We start from the raw sequence: 17,170 nt of genomic DNA, 5'->3' as shown, positions 1-17,170 counted from the left end.
AATGTTAACCCATTAACTAGCCATGGAGGCATCCTATTAGGGTGTTGCAAAACATCATTGTACAGTTCTGTTAGCAGTTCATGGCTCTCTGGGAAGGCAATCAGCCAGAAGTTAGGAATTTTATCCTTTCCTGGAGACTTCCATTTGCTTGACCTCCTGAGAGCAGATCTTATATCTTCTACCTTGACACCCTCCCACTTTTGCTCTTCTAAGGGGTCCAGTTCTGTAGATATTCTGTCAATCCAGGGGGGCTTTTCGTTGTGTGTTTTTTCTTCTGCCCAAATTTTATTCCAAAATCCCTGCACTTCTTCTTTTGATGGTACAGACCTTGCAGTAAACGCTGTTTTTCCTATCTTCCTGTAAAAATTCTTGGGGTTATTTTTGTTATGTTGTTGTCCTTGAAAAATCAAACACGCTTTTCATACCTCGCTATGCGGGCAGCTTTGGCAGATACCTTTTGTTTGATGGTTTCTATGGTGGCATCAATATCAAGTATAGTTTTCATATTGTATTTTTTCCGCAATTTTGGGGTTTTTGTAGGTTTGGTAGTCTTGTGAACCTTAAGGTTTTTCAAATATTCAATGTCAGATCTAAATAGTTTAATTTGTTGTTGCAGGCGCTCTTCCCAAGAAGGCTTTTTGTGGAAATGTTGCCGTTTTCTAATCTTTTCACCACATAGGATCGTTGAGATTTTCGCGGATGCATAGTATAGGTGGTTGAGATCTGTGATATCAACATCATTAGCTGAAATTATATCCTTAAGTGCAAGCCGGATTTTACCAATTATTTTCATGTTTTGGTTAGAGTTGCGGATTTTAGGGAGTGTATCACGTTCATCCATACTGGTTTCTTTAATTTTCAGCCATTCAATCATGATTTGACTTTTTAGCTCATGTAGTTCTGTCGGGTCAATATTTGTGTGACTTTCTTCATCTATTTGATGTTCATCTGTCTTAGTGTTTATATTTGGTTCAGGGAGTATTTCACTTTGCCTATCACTTATACTAACTTTTTCAATCCTTACTTCGTTTTTGTCAGCCCTGGGCTTGTCTATAATTATTTCCTCTGTATTATCTTCTCTAGCTGCAGCTTCGCTCATTCTATCCGTTACTGCTTGTCTAACTTGACCAATCTCTACTTCAGTCAGTAATTTTTTTTTATAATGTTTCTTCTGACGTTGGCATGTTTGTTATTGTCTATGTAGGGTCTTACTTCAGGGTGTTTCTGTCTCCAGTTTAAGTATGTTTGTACAGTGTTAGATTTATCTGTGGGGAAATATATGGCATGGTAGAAGGCCTCAAGAACTTCTTTATTATCTTCCCTAGATCATTTTTCCTTCTTTTTCTTTTGATTATTTGGTGACGAGCATGGATGGCCATCTGTTGGAATATTCCAGTTGTGGGGTACGTCCAGCTCCTGTGTGTTGGGAAGATTTGATCCAGTAGCTGATTTTTCAATCAGAATTTGGTTCAATTTTCGGGTACGTGGTCTTTTGTAATCCGCGCGACGACCAATGCGGTTTATTGTTTGATTTGTTGACATTGAAGCATGACGACCTTCCATTTTATATTAGGAGATGGATCTGTCAGTTTAGGGTTCTCTACACGTAAGCATTGCTCGTAGTGCAGCTTCTTCAGGCTAGCAGATCTGTATTCGTCTGTATTTTTTTGTTGATAGTTTTATCTCCGAACATTTTTTTTTATCATTATTATTATTAAGGTGGCGAGCTAACAGAATCGTTAGCACGCCGGGCGAAATGCTGAGCGGTATTTCGTCTGCCGTTACGTTCTGAGTTCAAATTCCGCCGAGGTCGACTTTGCCTTTCATCCTTTCGGAGTCGAGAAATTAAGTACCATTTACGTATTGGTGTCGATCTAATCGACTGGCCCCCTCCCAAAATATTTCGGACCTTGTGCCTAAATTAGAAAAGATTATTATTTGTTTACCATGGTCAGTCGTTGTCTCGCCCTCCAGATATATTTCTCTCTGAATATTATCTTGGAGACACTCTGAACACCTGTCCCATACTAGGATAGAAATGACGTTTGTCAGCTTTGCACATGTCGAATATACTCCTATTCACACAAAGATCTCTTCCCTCTAGAGAAATAAGCTCCACTGAGGAAGTCAGGTTATTGCAGCAGCACAAAATAATAAACAAAGCACGGGAAACAAGTTTAATTACACAAGACGTAAACGTTGACCAATAAAATATGTTGCTTTCTGATAGAAAACATTAACATTAAGTAAGAAATTACTTAAGAAACGGGAGAAGAAGCAACCGTATTCTTTCACTCATTACATAATACTTTGATGAAGTGGATACACATATGCAGGTGTTATTGAAGATGTATCAATTAGTGGATGTTGGATCGGTCAGTTGATATTTGCAGACGATATGGTGCTACTTGGCTCGTCTGAAGGTGATTTTCATCATGCACTAAATAGGTTGGACGCTGCCGAGAGCTGCAAGACAGAGTTAAAATAAGTGCAGCGAAGAGTGAGACATTGGTCTCCTGAGAAAAGACTTCCCAGTGTATTTTTAGTTGTCTTCTCTTGCTATTTTATAAAACTTATGCTGTTTGCCATTGATTTCACAAGTAAATTATATATTACTCCAGAAACTGCCATGGGTAAATGTGTGAACGCACAAGGCAACGAACATTCAGAATATATTGAAAGTGTTAGCAGGTAAGTTGTAATGATTACATTTTTATATTAGACATACTGTATGTTGTTTCATAAATATCTTACATACATTAATGGCTATAAGTTATGATGAAACATAAAATTTATACTTACATATGTATGAGTATACGAGGGCTGTTCAATAAGTAATGCCCCTGACCCACTTCCCATAGCAGTAGAGCAACGAAACTTGGCGCAGTTATTAGTCTTTTTCTACATAGGAACCACGCAGATTTACGCCTTTCTCCCATCGTTTGATGCAGCTCTGGAGACCGTTTTTGTAGAAGACCCCACATTGGTCCTCCAACCACGACGTAACTTCAGAAATCAAGGCTGCATCATCTGGGAAATGCTTTCCTTTCAAAAACAACTTCATGGCTGGGAAGAGGTGAAAATCAGAGGGTGCAAGGTCAGGAGAGTAGGGGGATGGAGGAGGAGTTCATAGCCGCACGCTTGTGCTTGTCCTGCAGCGTTGTCCTGCAGGAGGAGGATGCCTTTGCTGATCTTGCCCCGCCTCTTGATTTTGGTGGCTTCTCTTAATTTCCTCAAAAGTGAAGCATAATAGGCTCCTGTAATTGTGGTACCCTTTGCCAGGAAATATGTCATCATTACTCCGTCCTGGTCCCAGAAGACTGTGAGCATGATCTTGCCAGTGGAGGGCTGCACACTTGCCTTCTTTGGAGGAGGTGAGTCACGGTGCTTCCACTGCATTGACTGGGCTTTGGTCTCTGGATCATAGTGATGGACCCAGGTTTCATCCTGTGTAATCAGTCTTTTGAAAAAGTTTGACTCATCTTCTTGGCACATCTCCAAATTCATCCTCGAGCACTTGACGCGTTCTTGCTGGGAATCCATCTGGCAGACACCTTTTGCATATGCAAATAGTCATGAATGATAGTTTCCACAGACCCGGTACTAATCTTGACCTCATGGACTATTTGGCGAATAGTTATGCGTCGATCTTCCAAAATGGCAGCCTCAACTTGACGGACAGATACCTCATCAATGGCAGAAGTGGGGCGACCAGATCTGGGAGCTGTTTCCACAGAGTTCCGACCATGTTTGAATTCACGATGCCAGCATTTTACAAGGGCATATGATGGGGCATCATCACCATAAGTTACTTTCATTTCAGCAAAAGTCTCCCGTGGTGTGCGTCCTTTCAAATACAAAAACCGGATCACTGTTCGACACTCAACAGTCTCCATTTCACACTTGACTCAGTTCAAACACATGTAAATCAGAAACCACAATTAGTTCAGAGCTGTAATTTCCCACTTAATCTATAGAGGAATAAATAATTGCACATGCAAAATTTCAGCTAAATCAAAAAGCTGCAAGTGGGCCAGAGACATTACTTATTGAACGCCCCTCGTACACTTAAGTAGGTATAGCAATAAATTGCTGTGACAAACTTACAAAACGGACATAAAAAGATACACGTACACGAGCATGCACACGTACCTCGGTAATATATACACATGTAAATTAATACAAGATTAATAAACAATAAAGTACCGAAGCGTGTGTGTGTGTGCATGCATGCAAGTATATATGTATGCATGTATGCATGTATATGTGTATGTAAGTATGTATGTATGTCCTGTTATTTGTATTTGTATAACATTCTCCTATTTTTCCGTCCCTGTTTTCTGCCAAGCAATCTAACGCGCTTATCTTAGTTTTTCCTTGGGGTTGGTCAGATTGGAGCCATCTCGAGTATAACCAGCCGAAATTGCAAAGATAATCTGGAACTTGACTGTGGAAAGAAAACTTCGAATGACCTGTCCTTGTTTTCTTTGTATCCTCTATCTGGATGTTTTGTTATACCTTTTTGTATGTTTTGGATGTTTTGCGTTCTTGTCCCATTTTGTATTTTTTATATATACATGTATATATATGTATGTATATATGTATGCATGTAAGTATATATGTATATATGTATGTATGTATGTATTTATGTATTATGTATGTATGTATGTATGTATGTATGTATGTATGTATGTATGCATGCATGTATGTATGTATATATGTATGTATGTATGTAAGTATGTATGTATGTATGCATGCATGCATATATGTATGTATGTAAGTACGCATGTATGTATGTATGTATGTATGTATGTATGTATGTATGTATGTATGTATGTATGTATGTATGTATGTATGTATGCATGCATGCATACATGCTTGTATGTATGTATGTATGTATGTATGTATGTATGTATGTATGTATGTATGTATGTATGTATGTATGTATGTATTAGAGGTACAGAAAAATAATGCATTTCAAATAAGTATAATACGTATCGTTAATACATTTCTTCATTCAAGAGATAGTCATCATTGTTAGCAATAACAATTAACTCACCACGAAACGAGTTTTCCTGGGGGAAAATATGAAGTTTCTTTAGAAAATAAAAATGTTTATAATGCCATATTGGTATCGCCCATAATTGTGAATGTTCGAATGATCTGAATACGTGAAAGTCTAAGAAGAGTACATGAGGTACCCGCTTCTCTTCTGTATAGACTTTCTCAACCTATTTCAGCTAATTTTGCACTGTGGACCGAGGATTACTAAACCTCCGGGAAAAGTCAATACTTTGACGCGTGAGGAGACGGTGAGCTGGCAGAAACGTTAGCACGCCGGACGAAATGCTTAGCAGTATTTCGTCTGTCACTACGTTCTGAGTTAAAATTCCGCCGAGGTCGACTTTGCCTTTCATCCTTTCGGGGTCGATTAAATAAGTACCAGTTACGCAGTGGGGTCGATATAATCGACTTAATCCCTTTGTCTGTCCTTGTTTGTCCCCTCTATGTTTAGCCCCCTGTGGGTAATAAAGAAATAAATACTTTGACGCTCGACGTCCTCAGTTGCTAAAATTACGGTGTCATTAGTGAAAACGGATGGTTTTTCTAACAGATTGATATTTATCCAAAAGTTCGAATTTCCTTCTTTAATATATTTTTTAAACCACCTTTCGCATTTTCGAATACTCAAACCATCAGGATATAAAGTACCTATGTTTTCCTTAGCACATGATACACTGTTGCCTTTACGAGATTCGTAAAGCATGCCATGCCGAATGTGCAGCTCACTAAAGTCCTTGTCTTCCAAAACATATCAGACAGAACATATGCACGCATATCATATAGCCACATTAATGTGCTTACTACTTTATGCTGATTATTCGGACACTTTTTATTCGGTTCGTAAACAATCTGTGGTATGAAGCCGCACTATCGCTTAAAAAAAAACAACGTTACTTTTCGGCAACGCTTAACTCTTTTACTCTTTCTTTTAGCCCTCTTCACACTTGTTTCGTTCTTTCCACTTTTCTTTTCCTCGCTCACCCTCTCTCACATTTCTTGGCTTTCGCTTCATTCTCACCACTTTTCCTCCTGCTTTACCTCACTCTGTCCCTTTCCTTTCTTTTTCTCTCTTTCTCGTCCCTCCCTAATTCTTCAATCCCTCTGCCCCCTACCTCTTTCCTCTCCTTCCACGTGATCAGTGTTCTTCCAAAACTGCCCTTTCTTGATTCGACTACCATCCGTGTAGCATCCTCTTATATTCCTTCCCATGACTTTCATCTCCTATGTTCCCGTTGTAACACGCCAGCTTAATTTAATTCGTCCTCAGTCGAAAGAGATCTGTTGTTTGTATTTGTAATTATGTACCATTACTCAATTTTTTTCGTCTTTGATTTCCTATACATTCGCTTGCTTTCTTTCAAAGGATCTAGTGCTCTTATCTTAGAATTTTCTTGGGACTGGCCAGATTGGAGCAGTCTTGTGCGTAACCGGCGAAACTGCAACGATGATCTGGAATTCGACTGATGATAAAAAAAGCTCCGAATAACCCGTCCTTGTTTTTGCCTGTCCTTTTCTGTATCTTCTGCCTGGATGTTTTCTTGTTGCCTATTACGGCTTTGTTCCATATTTTGTTCGTTATTATTATTATTATTACTATTATTATTATTATTATTATTATTATTATTGCTGTTGTTGTTGTTGTTGTTGTTGTTGTTGTTGCTGTTATTGTTGTTAATATAATTATAATAATAATAATAATTATTATTATATATATATATATATATATATATATATATATACAGACAGTCAGACAGATAGATAAATACATAGGTACGCATACATACACACACACATTAACATATATGTGTATGTGTGTATGTATGTCTGTGTCTGTGCGAGCGCGTATGTGCGTCCGTAATATACTTTATAATGTACTACAGCGCTAACAGTCGAAAGCGACTCAAGACCCAGCATGTTTTGTCAAGTAATACCTTTATGTTCATAATTAATTTCATTAACATTAACTAAATTAACGACAATTTGCATAATATTTTTTAGGATAGCTGATCTAATTACTTACCAGTCAATATCACCGTGGTTGTGGCCACAGTTTCTCTTCAATTTGCATCCTTACGGGAAAGAAGCAGCTAAATGCTTGAAATACCTTCATGATTTCACGGATAAGGTATACGAATTATGTCTTATATTACTTGTATGTTGTGATCTTTTCTACAAGTCTATCTTAGTAAACTGTGGTCTTGCTGGTACATCGCTTGCTAGACCACGTCCATCGTAACAATTCCAATATTTATTTAAGTCCAACCTTTATTTCATCGATTTCTCTTTCTTAGTTATGTTTGAATTTTTTAACTAAAAGTTCACATGTACAATATAACTCAACCACATATTCATAAACCCCGGGAATTCTTTTATCACAAAATGTCTTGTCGCTTTGTTAGTAACAAGTTTGAACTCCTTGAAGAACTTAAATAAAAGTCTAAGGAAAAAAATAAACTTAAAATAGTCCTTAATCAACCATCCGTCATTATACTCCTGGCTGGGTTCCCAAGCGTGACCAAAAATGGACTATGGTTATCATCCAACCTTCTCGTTCTTGCTCTACCTTTAGGTCTCCTGCCAGTTAACTTCGCTTGAAGAATCCTTCTTGCAGTATTTCCCTGTGGCTCTCTAATAACATATTCGTAGAGCTAGAGCTGCGATTTCAGCTTGGAGAATTTGCCTGGTCTCCGAGCTCCGCATTGTGTCAAGTAACGTTATTCCAGAGTCCCTTGGACGTACCTCATTTCGGCTGCTTCTCTTTACGATCGTACTCCTTCGGTCATTACCCATCATTTATTTCCAAAGGTGACGGCAGACAGGAAACTAAAATGAAGACAGCGAGTCTGGCTTTTTTTTTACCAAATTCTCTTCTGAGCATGGAATACCAGAGCAGGTATTACTGAGCCAACGACTGCAATTCTAGCATCGAATTCAACGTCATGCTTCCCATCACTCGTGAACGTGCATATGTTTGTATGTGTATGTGTGTATGTGTGTGTGTGAGAGAGAGAGACAGACAGACAGTGAGTGAGGGCACATGACTTAGGGTTAGCAAGACACTTTTTTTCACGTTGCTCCAGTCGACTTAGCTGACAAAAATGTGTTGTACCTGTATTTCACAGAGCCAGCCTATTCACACTCTGTGTCAAGCTGAATCTCCCTAAGCACTTCTAAGGGGACGTGTGTCTGTGAAGTGCCCAGCCACTTGCTCCTTAATTTCACAAGCAGGCTGTTCCGTTGATCAGATCAACTGGAACATTCGTCGTCGTAATCGACGGAGCACTAGTGTGTGTGTGTGTATGTATGTATGTATGTATGTATGTATGTATGTATGTACGTATTATTATTAATATTATTATTATTATTATTATTATCATACGCTTGAATTTTGCTTTTGTATTTGTACAAGTTGGCTCCAAGTCTCACCCAGAGACCTCAAGAGACAATAAGTTAGAAGTTCATGATGGTGTTATGCATAGGGCGTCATATAGTTGGTTTTGCACATAGCACTAATCTAGAGAATATTTAAGAAAATATAAGTAACTTTAATTTGTTTTCAAAATTGATATGTTGCTCCAATCTAGTCAGCTGGCAAAAATGAATTACACCTGCATTTTAAAGGTTCAGCTTTGTCATTATGTATCATGTTAAATCTCCCTGAGAATTACATTAAGTGTACACACATACAGACAACTTTCAATCGGCAGAACTTATAATTCTGCCGATTGAAAAGTGTGTGCGTGTGTGTGTGTGTGTGTGTGTGTGTGTGTGTGTGTGTGTGTGGTGTGTGTGTGTTGTCAGCGTTCAATAAGATTTATTCTTGTAAAATCATATTTAACACATTCAAGTGCATTCAACGGACGTGAGCAAACTTTCCGCTGCGGAAATAATCCCGGAAGAAATTTCTTCTCCAAGATCTATGTTCAAACCCTGAGTTGTAAATGACGCCACTTGATCGTATGGGGCTAGGGTTTCTGTGCCCTTTCGCTTCGTCAGCTATGAAAAGCAAATCTGTCATTCACAGATATAAAGACAGTATTCCACACAATTTGTTAAACTTAGAAAAGAAGACACTTACCCAAACTGTCGTGCAGTGGGATCGATCCCTGAAATACACGGTCGTCAAGTAAACATAACCCTAAACATGCTTCGGGTAGTTGGGACTCGATAGCTTGGCTGGCAGCCCAACTAGGAGAAGGAAACTCCGATTTCAAACCTCCGCTGCCTTGCGGCAGGACTCCCTGCTGCGGAAGGCTAAGGGAGTAAACCCCGACAGAAAATCCGGAGCCGGAATCCCTAAGGCGGCTTGACACAACACGCCATCACCGGCAACTCCTGCGACGCATCTGGTACCAAGCTGGCGCCACCCGTCGTTCCCTTGGAGCTACCAGCTGCGTGGGGAGGGTGGATCAAACTGCATGGGCAACAGCTGATCCCTCATATAAACCTGCCCAGGACTTGTAGCTCAACGAAGAGGACAGTATCGTAAGATCCTGACACAACACGGGAAGGGACAGTTACCGGTGATAAGCTCAGCTCTCATTCCCTTTCACATGCACCATATGTGGTAGAGACTGCCACTCGATGATTGGTCTGCACAGCCACACCAGGAAGTGCAGATAAACCCACCTCCTTTTCCGAGCTACACCATCGTCTCTCGAGACGGACGGATGCCGCCGCCGACGACGACGACGACGACGACGAAACATACATACGCCTGTGCATCTTTAATTTTCTCTTTGCTATTTATTCATCATTGTCCCAATTTGTTTCAATTGTTATAGGTGATTGAAGAACGCAGTGCACTCTATATAAAAGACGCGAAGGAAAAAACTGATAATGAAGAGGGAGACACACAGAGAAAGAAAATGGCTTTTTTAGATACGCTCCTTGATCATTTACACAAAGGGGAAATAGACAAAAAGTCATTGAGAGAAGAAGTAGACACATTTATGTTCGAGGTGAGTTTATTTAGAACATTGATATTCATTAAAATGCTATCTGAAAGTTTTCAAGGCTATAATTCTCTTTTACTCTTTTAATTGTTTCAGTCGTTTGACTGCGGCCATGCTGGAGCACCGCCTTTAATCGAACAGCTCGACCCCGTGACTTATTCCTTTGTAAGCCCAGTACTTATTCTATCGGTCTCTTTTGCCGAACCGCTAAGTGACGGGGACGTAAACACACCAGCATCGGTTGTCAAGCAATGCTAAGGGGACAAACACAGACACACAAACACACACACATATGTATATATACATATATACGACGGGCTTCTTTCAGTTTCCGTTTACCAAATCCACTCACAAGGCTTTGGTCGGCCCGAGGCTATAGTGGAAGACACCTGCCCAAGGTGCCACGCAGTGGAACTGAACCCGGAACCATGTGGTTGGTAAACAAGCTACTTACCACACAGCCACTAACTTCAGTTTATAGGTGGAATCTGTCACCGACAATTCAGTATACATTATGTCTGTATTTACATATATCAATGTCCAGGTAGATAAGACCGTTATTATCTTTAATCTAAGTGTAAGTATCAGGTCGACCAAATGTATGGAGGCACACTCATTTGTTTCTCAGACTACGGTTTGAAATATGTCCGTAATAATTCATACATTGAATTTATTATTGTATTAAAATCAAACGCACGGACACACATGTTCATGTCTGCGATGGACTTCCACACAATTGCTGTCTACAAGGCATTGGTCGGTCCGGAGTTATGGCAGAAAATACCCAAAGTTCCGTGCTGTAATACTGAACTTGAAACCAGGAAGTTTCAAAACGAGCTTGTTGACCACAAAGTTATGATTGCGCCTATATCTAATAAATATTTAATAAATATTATGTTTACAGGATTGCTTTATCAACAGTTAATACGTATAATGTGAACAGTTCTCTACTGTCTACATTCAAAAGCACAATTTTTATTTTTACCGTCTGACTTGAAAAACAAATCTAATAACTGTTGTACCGTACTTTCTACAGATAAGAAAACATGGCGAGCTGGCAGAATCGTTAACACGCCGGGCGAAATGCCTAGCGGTATTTTGTCTGCCGTTACGTTCTGAGTTCAAATTCCGCCGAGGTTGACTTTGCCTTTCATCATTTCGGGGTCGATAGATTAAGTACCAGTTACGCACTGGGGTCGATGTAATCGAATTAATCCCTTTGTCTGTCCTTGTTTGTCCCCTCTATGTTTAGCCTCTTGTGGGCAATAAAGAAATAAGATAAGAAAACACTGCATTTAAGAAAGGTGAACTGGCAGAATCGTTAGCACACCATTTTTTTACGTCGCAGCGTTCTGAGTTCAAAATCCATCATGGTCAACTTTTTCATCCAGTCGGCATCGATTAAATAGGTACCATTTGATCACTGGGATTGATGCAATCGACTTGCCCCCACGCTGCTAAAATCTGAAACCAATACTTATTGAATTTTCCGGTGCATGTGTCCACATTTAATAAGTACAACGTGAAAAACACTGCACTGTAAACCTTTCAACAACATTTAATTACCCTAATGTTTGCTGAACTGTCTCAATTGAATTTTGTCTAAATGCATCTTATATTACTTTTCATTTTGTAAGCCTAATTATGGTGTGCGTAGTTATGCTAAATGTTGCATAATTCTGAAATATAGCCTCTGACTTTCCGAGTTATCATGTATTCAGTATCCATTAAAATGAAATGTTTACGCTGTTCCTCCAGGGTCATGATACAACGGCTGCAGGAATTAGCTGGACATTATACTTCATAGCCGCTTATCCAAATGTACAAAAGAAGTTACAGAAAGAAGTCGATGATTTTTATGGTGAGTTATGAACTTCATACAAACTCTCGTTTTATTGTTGTGATTAATATTTTGCAAATGTTGCCACGGCGTGCAGGACAATTCGTTGCTGCACCGAACAAAATGATTATCAGCATTTAAAAATAATAAATTCCTGTATTTGCCAAAGTAATGACGGATAATCAGGTCGATACAGGGTCAAATTACTTAAAAAGTTGGGGCTTTTCACTGAATTATTATGAAAATTAGAAATATGTATGGAAAACATAATAAAAGGGACAGATACCAGGAGACAAACAGGGAACTAGCAAATCCAAGATTATCTTTACCAGATGTGTTTTCCGACCCACTGGTGCATGTTGAGATTATGTCAATTCATACAGGCCATTTCAAGAGGAACTTGGAAAAGATGATGTTCTTCATGAGGGCTCAAGTGTCTACATCCAATCATTTCAGTTTGTCCACCATTTCAAAAAATACAAGATTTGCCATTCCCGGTCAAAAGAGGACAGCAGGAAGATCTTACAATAGACACAAGGGATAAGAGGACACGTCCTGAACTTGACTACAGAGCTGTTTCACATAACACTACATGTCAGCAAGGTTCGAAAATGAACGAAACGTTCAAAATGGTTTTACCGATCTATTCAAGTGTCGGAGAGACCTAGGTTGACGGTGCTGGCGTACCTGCCGTATTGATTGCGAATTAGGACTCCCCTTCCACTCCGTTAGCACTTCTAGGATTGGAATTTACACAGGTTTCCCGTAATCTCTTGTCTGATAATCCTCCGGAATTGCTGACGTCCACATTGACTCCAAGAATATCCTCGTGAATATCCACTTTCTCACTTTTTCCCAACTTTCATAATCTGCAAGGGTTGAAGTGCCAATTCCTGGTTTCCTTTCTTGGCAAAGAACTGTGAGTAGCTGATCGACTTTCAGTTGCCACACTCCCAAACATGGTCTTCACTGGACCTAGGACAGCAGTTTTGTTTTAAAAGTTTCTGAAGTTAAGTTTTTGGCCTCCAGAAATGAAATATTCAAAACTTACTCTTATATTGATATATAATGATAACGATTCTAACTATTACTCTCCAGTTGTTAGAATTACAAATAAGGTAACATGTGAAGATAGATAGTAATGCCAGGTGGATATATTTAGAGGATTGAATTAATGCTTTAAACCTAATTCCAAGTGGTTGTGTTTCATATGATATTCTCACATTGGCTGTATCTCCTATACATGCCTGATTCAATGTATACAAAACTCACGTGTCTGAGTAACACAGTAAATATAACACTAATTTCCATGGTCGATATACTGACTGAAATTCTTGAAGGGCGAACTTTAACAGAAGTTCAAATACCGGAACAAGTAAAACATATGTGAAAGATTTTTAGAAAGTAACTCTAAGTATTAGATGAGCTATTATTTTTATTATTGTTGTTGTAAAGTTGTTCTATGTTCGTAAACACATACTTTTCTGCTTTCTTTTTATTCAAGGTGAAAATGAAGAACTCACACTGTCAAATATTAAGAAACTGTTCTATTTGGAATGTATTATCAAGGTAAACAGAAATTATAACAAAATAAATGTTTAACCTATTCTTTTCTACTCTAAGGATAAGGCCCAAAATTTCAGGGTGAGAGGGCCAGTTGATTAGATCGACTCCAGTACATAACTGGTACTTAATTTATCGACCCCGAAAAGATGAAAGGAAAAGTCGACCTCGGCTTAATTTGAACTCAGATTGTAAATACAAACGAAATAGCGCTAAACAATTCGCCCGGGGCGTTAACGTTTCTGCCAGCTCGCCGCCTTAAGTTAGACATCTTTATTCTAGGCATGCGTTAATTACAATTACTAAATTATGGAGTCAATAAAGTACTCAGAATTTATGATAAACAGTAAAACAAAATACGGAGGAGATATTTAATATATATTTTAATTTCATATCGTTTAAGTATTATCCTTTGAATATTAATCTGTAAAATATTTCAAGTTACCGTAACTTTGTATCAAATTCTGAGCCATTTATATGAAGTTTGTTGCAATTAAGGCTTTCTTTTTTTCCTGTTTTAGAGATGACAAATTTATATGGACAACTAGCAGTATCGCCCGGCTTTGCTCGGATTATAAGGGAAATAACTATATAAGCATTTTTAGAGAGTTATAGCCAAAAAATAGCAAAAAAATGCATTAAAAATTGAAAAAAAATTAAGGTAAATTTTTTTTTTAAATCGTTGACACATCGTAGATATTTTTAGAGAGTTACTTCCCCTATATAAAAGCGAAAAAATGCATTAAAATGGAAAAATATGATGCTAAATTTTTTTTAAATCGTGGACTCATCGTAGACGCGCGCTAATACCCAGAAGGGCTCGATATGAATCACGACTATAAGATACCCGCTTTTGGTTAAACTGCACCGCAAAATGTGGGAGTAGTTACGAATCTAAATCGTAGGAGACAGACACACAACTTCACTCTTATATAAAGATGCTTTTTTTTTCAGTCATAGAGTTAGATTTATGAAGGTCTTCAGTAGAAAATCCTTCGAATTCTGACTCGCTGCTTGATATAATGAAATTCGTATCCATTTTTTGTCAGAATTACAAATTTTGAAAACACAATAGGAACAAATTTCGGAAAAAAATCTCCCATAATTCACGGAATTAAAATTACACTTCGATTTTTGTACAAAACTGTATTTGAAGTGTTTACGAAGTATAATACGTGTTTTCACGAATGTACTAAAGAGATTTACTCTGATATTCTCATTTAAATATGAATAGGTAAATTCGGGCGGTTTGGTAACGAAAGGGTTAAACGGATGCATACATTTATAACTATATATAAGTGTCGTCTGTTTATACATAAACACTTTTTCATACTTTCAGTTTAGTCTTCCTCAAATCACTCTGTCGCTATTTACTCTCTTCCAAGAACATTTTCACTCACCCTTATCTGTTAGCTTGCCATACATTTTACTCATGTATCTATCAGCGTGATAGACAGAAACAAATATTACATCTAGTTTCACTTTATTCGTTGCACACTGTGTGTGTGCGTTTGCGTGTGCTGTAAACCAGACTAAGAAAAGCATTTGACATACACACCAGAATGTGAGTTTTCTGTAAATTTTGCTTAATTGGAGTTTAAATTTTAAAAACTGGACCTGGCAAAACCCGATGCATTCTACTCTTAAAAATGCTAGGTAAATTGTAATTGAAGAAATCCTATATTGTAGATTTCTATAACTGACAAAGGGAGGCAGATAAAATCTGCCTTTTATAATAAGAGATACAACTGTTAAACTGTGAAGGTGTGTAGCTTATTGGTTAGGGTATTCTGATCTCGATCGTAAGGTCGTAAGTTCGATTCTAAGCAGTAAGTTCGATTCTAAGCGTTACGTCCTTGAGCATGACACTTTATTTCACATTGTTCCAGTCCCCTCAGCTGGCAAAAATTAATTGTACCTGTAATTCGAAGTAGCCACTCTGGTTACATCTTGTGTCACACTGAATCTACGTGGGAACTACTTTAAGGGCACACGTGAGAGTAGAGTGCTCAGCCGCTTATACATCGATTTTATGAGCAGATTGATCCGTTGATTGGATCAAATATCACACTCGTCTTCGTTACCGACGGAGTACCAGTTCAACCGTTAAACTAATAGACATTACTGAAATAGTATAATCATTCCTATTTTCTGTATCTTAAATATGAAGTCTGGTTATTAATATATGACTGAAGATTGTCAGAGATAAAATACGAACTAGAACCCAAAGAAACTGGTAGCAAAATCAGGTTTTGAAGTTCGAAATTCAAACCATTTTGAGATCTTGTCGCATGCGATTTATTGTCATGAATGAAAAAAGAAAACAATTTTGGGTAAAATAGTGTAATTTTTTGTACGATATTCAGAAGAAGTAGAGAAGTTCTGGGGAATTTCATATGTCCTCCTATTGTTGTTTAGACCCTCTACTATCTCGATGGCAAAAATGCAGTGCTATCCTCACAACATTTTAGATCACAAACGCTCAACCTTGCTCTACGTTTGACCCATGATTGCAATTCTGTCAAAGACACGAGCTGCGGAGAGACATGTTGCAAGACAGATACCACAACTGTTAATTCTCATTTTCTTCGTCGTCATTAAATATTTCTGTAGCTACATCACTCTCATTGCGCTCCTGCGCATCATTAGAGACAGCATAACGAGATCATCAGTGTCTGCATTATACTTTTCCTCCTGACCTTTCAAGAACAACTTTTTCCGGTCCGTTTCTAACCATCTTGTCTGAACCAGACTCCGCCCCTTTCAAATCTCTTTCACGAAAGCCATCAAACAAAGGAAGACAGCTTAAACTTTCTCTCCAAATCAAAACAACGTGACAATTTTCACGATGGACTCAAACGTTAGTCGGATCCACCCTGCACACAACAATAATTTCTCACAGAATTACAAAGCCGGGAAGTTACGAGTCGGTGTTAGTCGATTAGATCGCCCACAATATTTAACTGGTACTTTCTTTTTTCAATTCCGAGGGATAAGAGGCTAAGTTTACATTGAAGAGTAGTAACGCTTGAATGAGTTTATTTCACCTTATTCAATAAATGCTGTTAAGGACTTTTTACATAAATCTACAAAAATGAAGTTAAGAGCTGAAATACTTTATTATTTAATAATAAATTGAAAATAATATTTACTGTGTTTTTTGTTTAAGGAGGTTCAACGTCTTTATCCATCTGTACCAATAATTGGACGTGTGTCTGCTGAGGATTTCAAAATTGGTAAGTTTATTTCTTATGATGATGAATAACCACGAATGGCAACCCAGTGAGGTGGTTTGATAAGTCAGTAACAACAGCCAAATATAACTCAAATCACATCCCACATTCTTAACTAAAGTAATGACATAATGATCAATATAGTCAGAGATATAGAGGAGATGAAACGGTCAGGTTTGAAAAGCATTTGATGATAGGCCTGTTCTTTCAAGTTGAAACCGGGGTCGATAAAGTAAGTGCCAGTTAAAATCTGGGGTCAAAGTCATCGATGAATCCCCTCTTCGAAATTGTTAGTCTTGTGCTAAAATCATCATTGAAGTGGCTTAAGGCGAGCTGGAAGAATCGTTAACACGCCGGGCAAAATGCTTAGCGGCATTTCGTCCGTCTTTACGCCCTGAGTTCAAATTCCGCCGAGGTTGACTTTGCCTTTCGGGGTCGATAAAATAAGTATCAGTTAAACACTGGGGTTGAAGTAATCGACTTACCATCTTGCCCGAAATCGCTGGCTTTGTGCG

The 17,170-nt window shown here is 38.3% G+C and overlaps 1 protein-coding gene across 2 annotated transcripts in view; it reads left to right on the top strand.

Moving 5' to 3' along the window:
- Positions 1 to 17,170, top strand: part of LOC115211833 (cytochrome P450 4V2) — a 31,678-nt gene that overhangs the window by 11,568 nt on the left and 2,940 nt on the right. For both annotated transcript variants that reach the window (XM_029780545.2, XM_036503042.1), the window contains 6 exons: positions 2,622 to 2,691; positions 7,063 to 7,189; positions 9,849 to 10,025; positions 11,778 to 11,880; positions 13,364 to 13,428; positions 16,592 to 16,658. In XM_029780545.2, coding sequence (XP_029636405.2) covers positions 2,622 to 2,691; positions 7,063 to 7,189; positions 9,849 to 10,025; positions 11,778 to 11,880; positions 13,364 to 13,428; positions 16,592 to 16,658 — 609 coding nt within the window. The remainder of the gene's footprint in view (positions 1 to 2,621; positions 2,692 to 7,062; positions 7,190 to 9,848; positions 10,026 to 11,777; positions 11,881 to 13,363; positions 13,429 to 16,591; positions 16,659 to 17,170) is intronic.

This window comes from Octopus sinensis, linkage group LG5 (genome assembly GCF_006345805.1).
Source record: "Octopus sinensis linkage group LG5, ASM634580v1, whole genome shotgun sequence".
Taxonomy (NCBI): domain Eukaryota; kingdom Metazoa; phylum Mollusca; class Cephalopoda; order Octopoda; family Octopodidae; genus Octopus; species Octopus sinensis.
The sequence above is the reverse complement of the archived record's forward strand: the minus strand, read 5'-3'. Positions and strand labels throughout refer to the sequence as shown.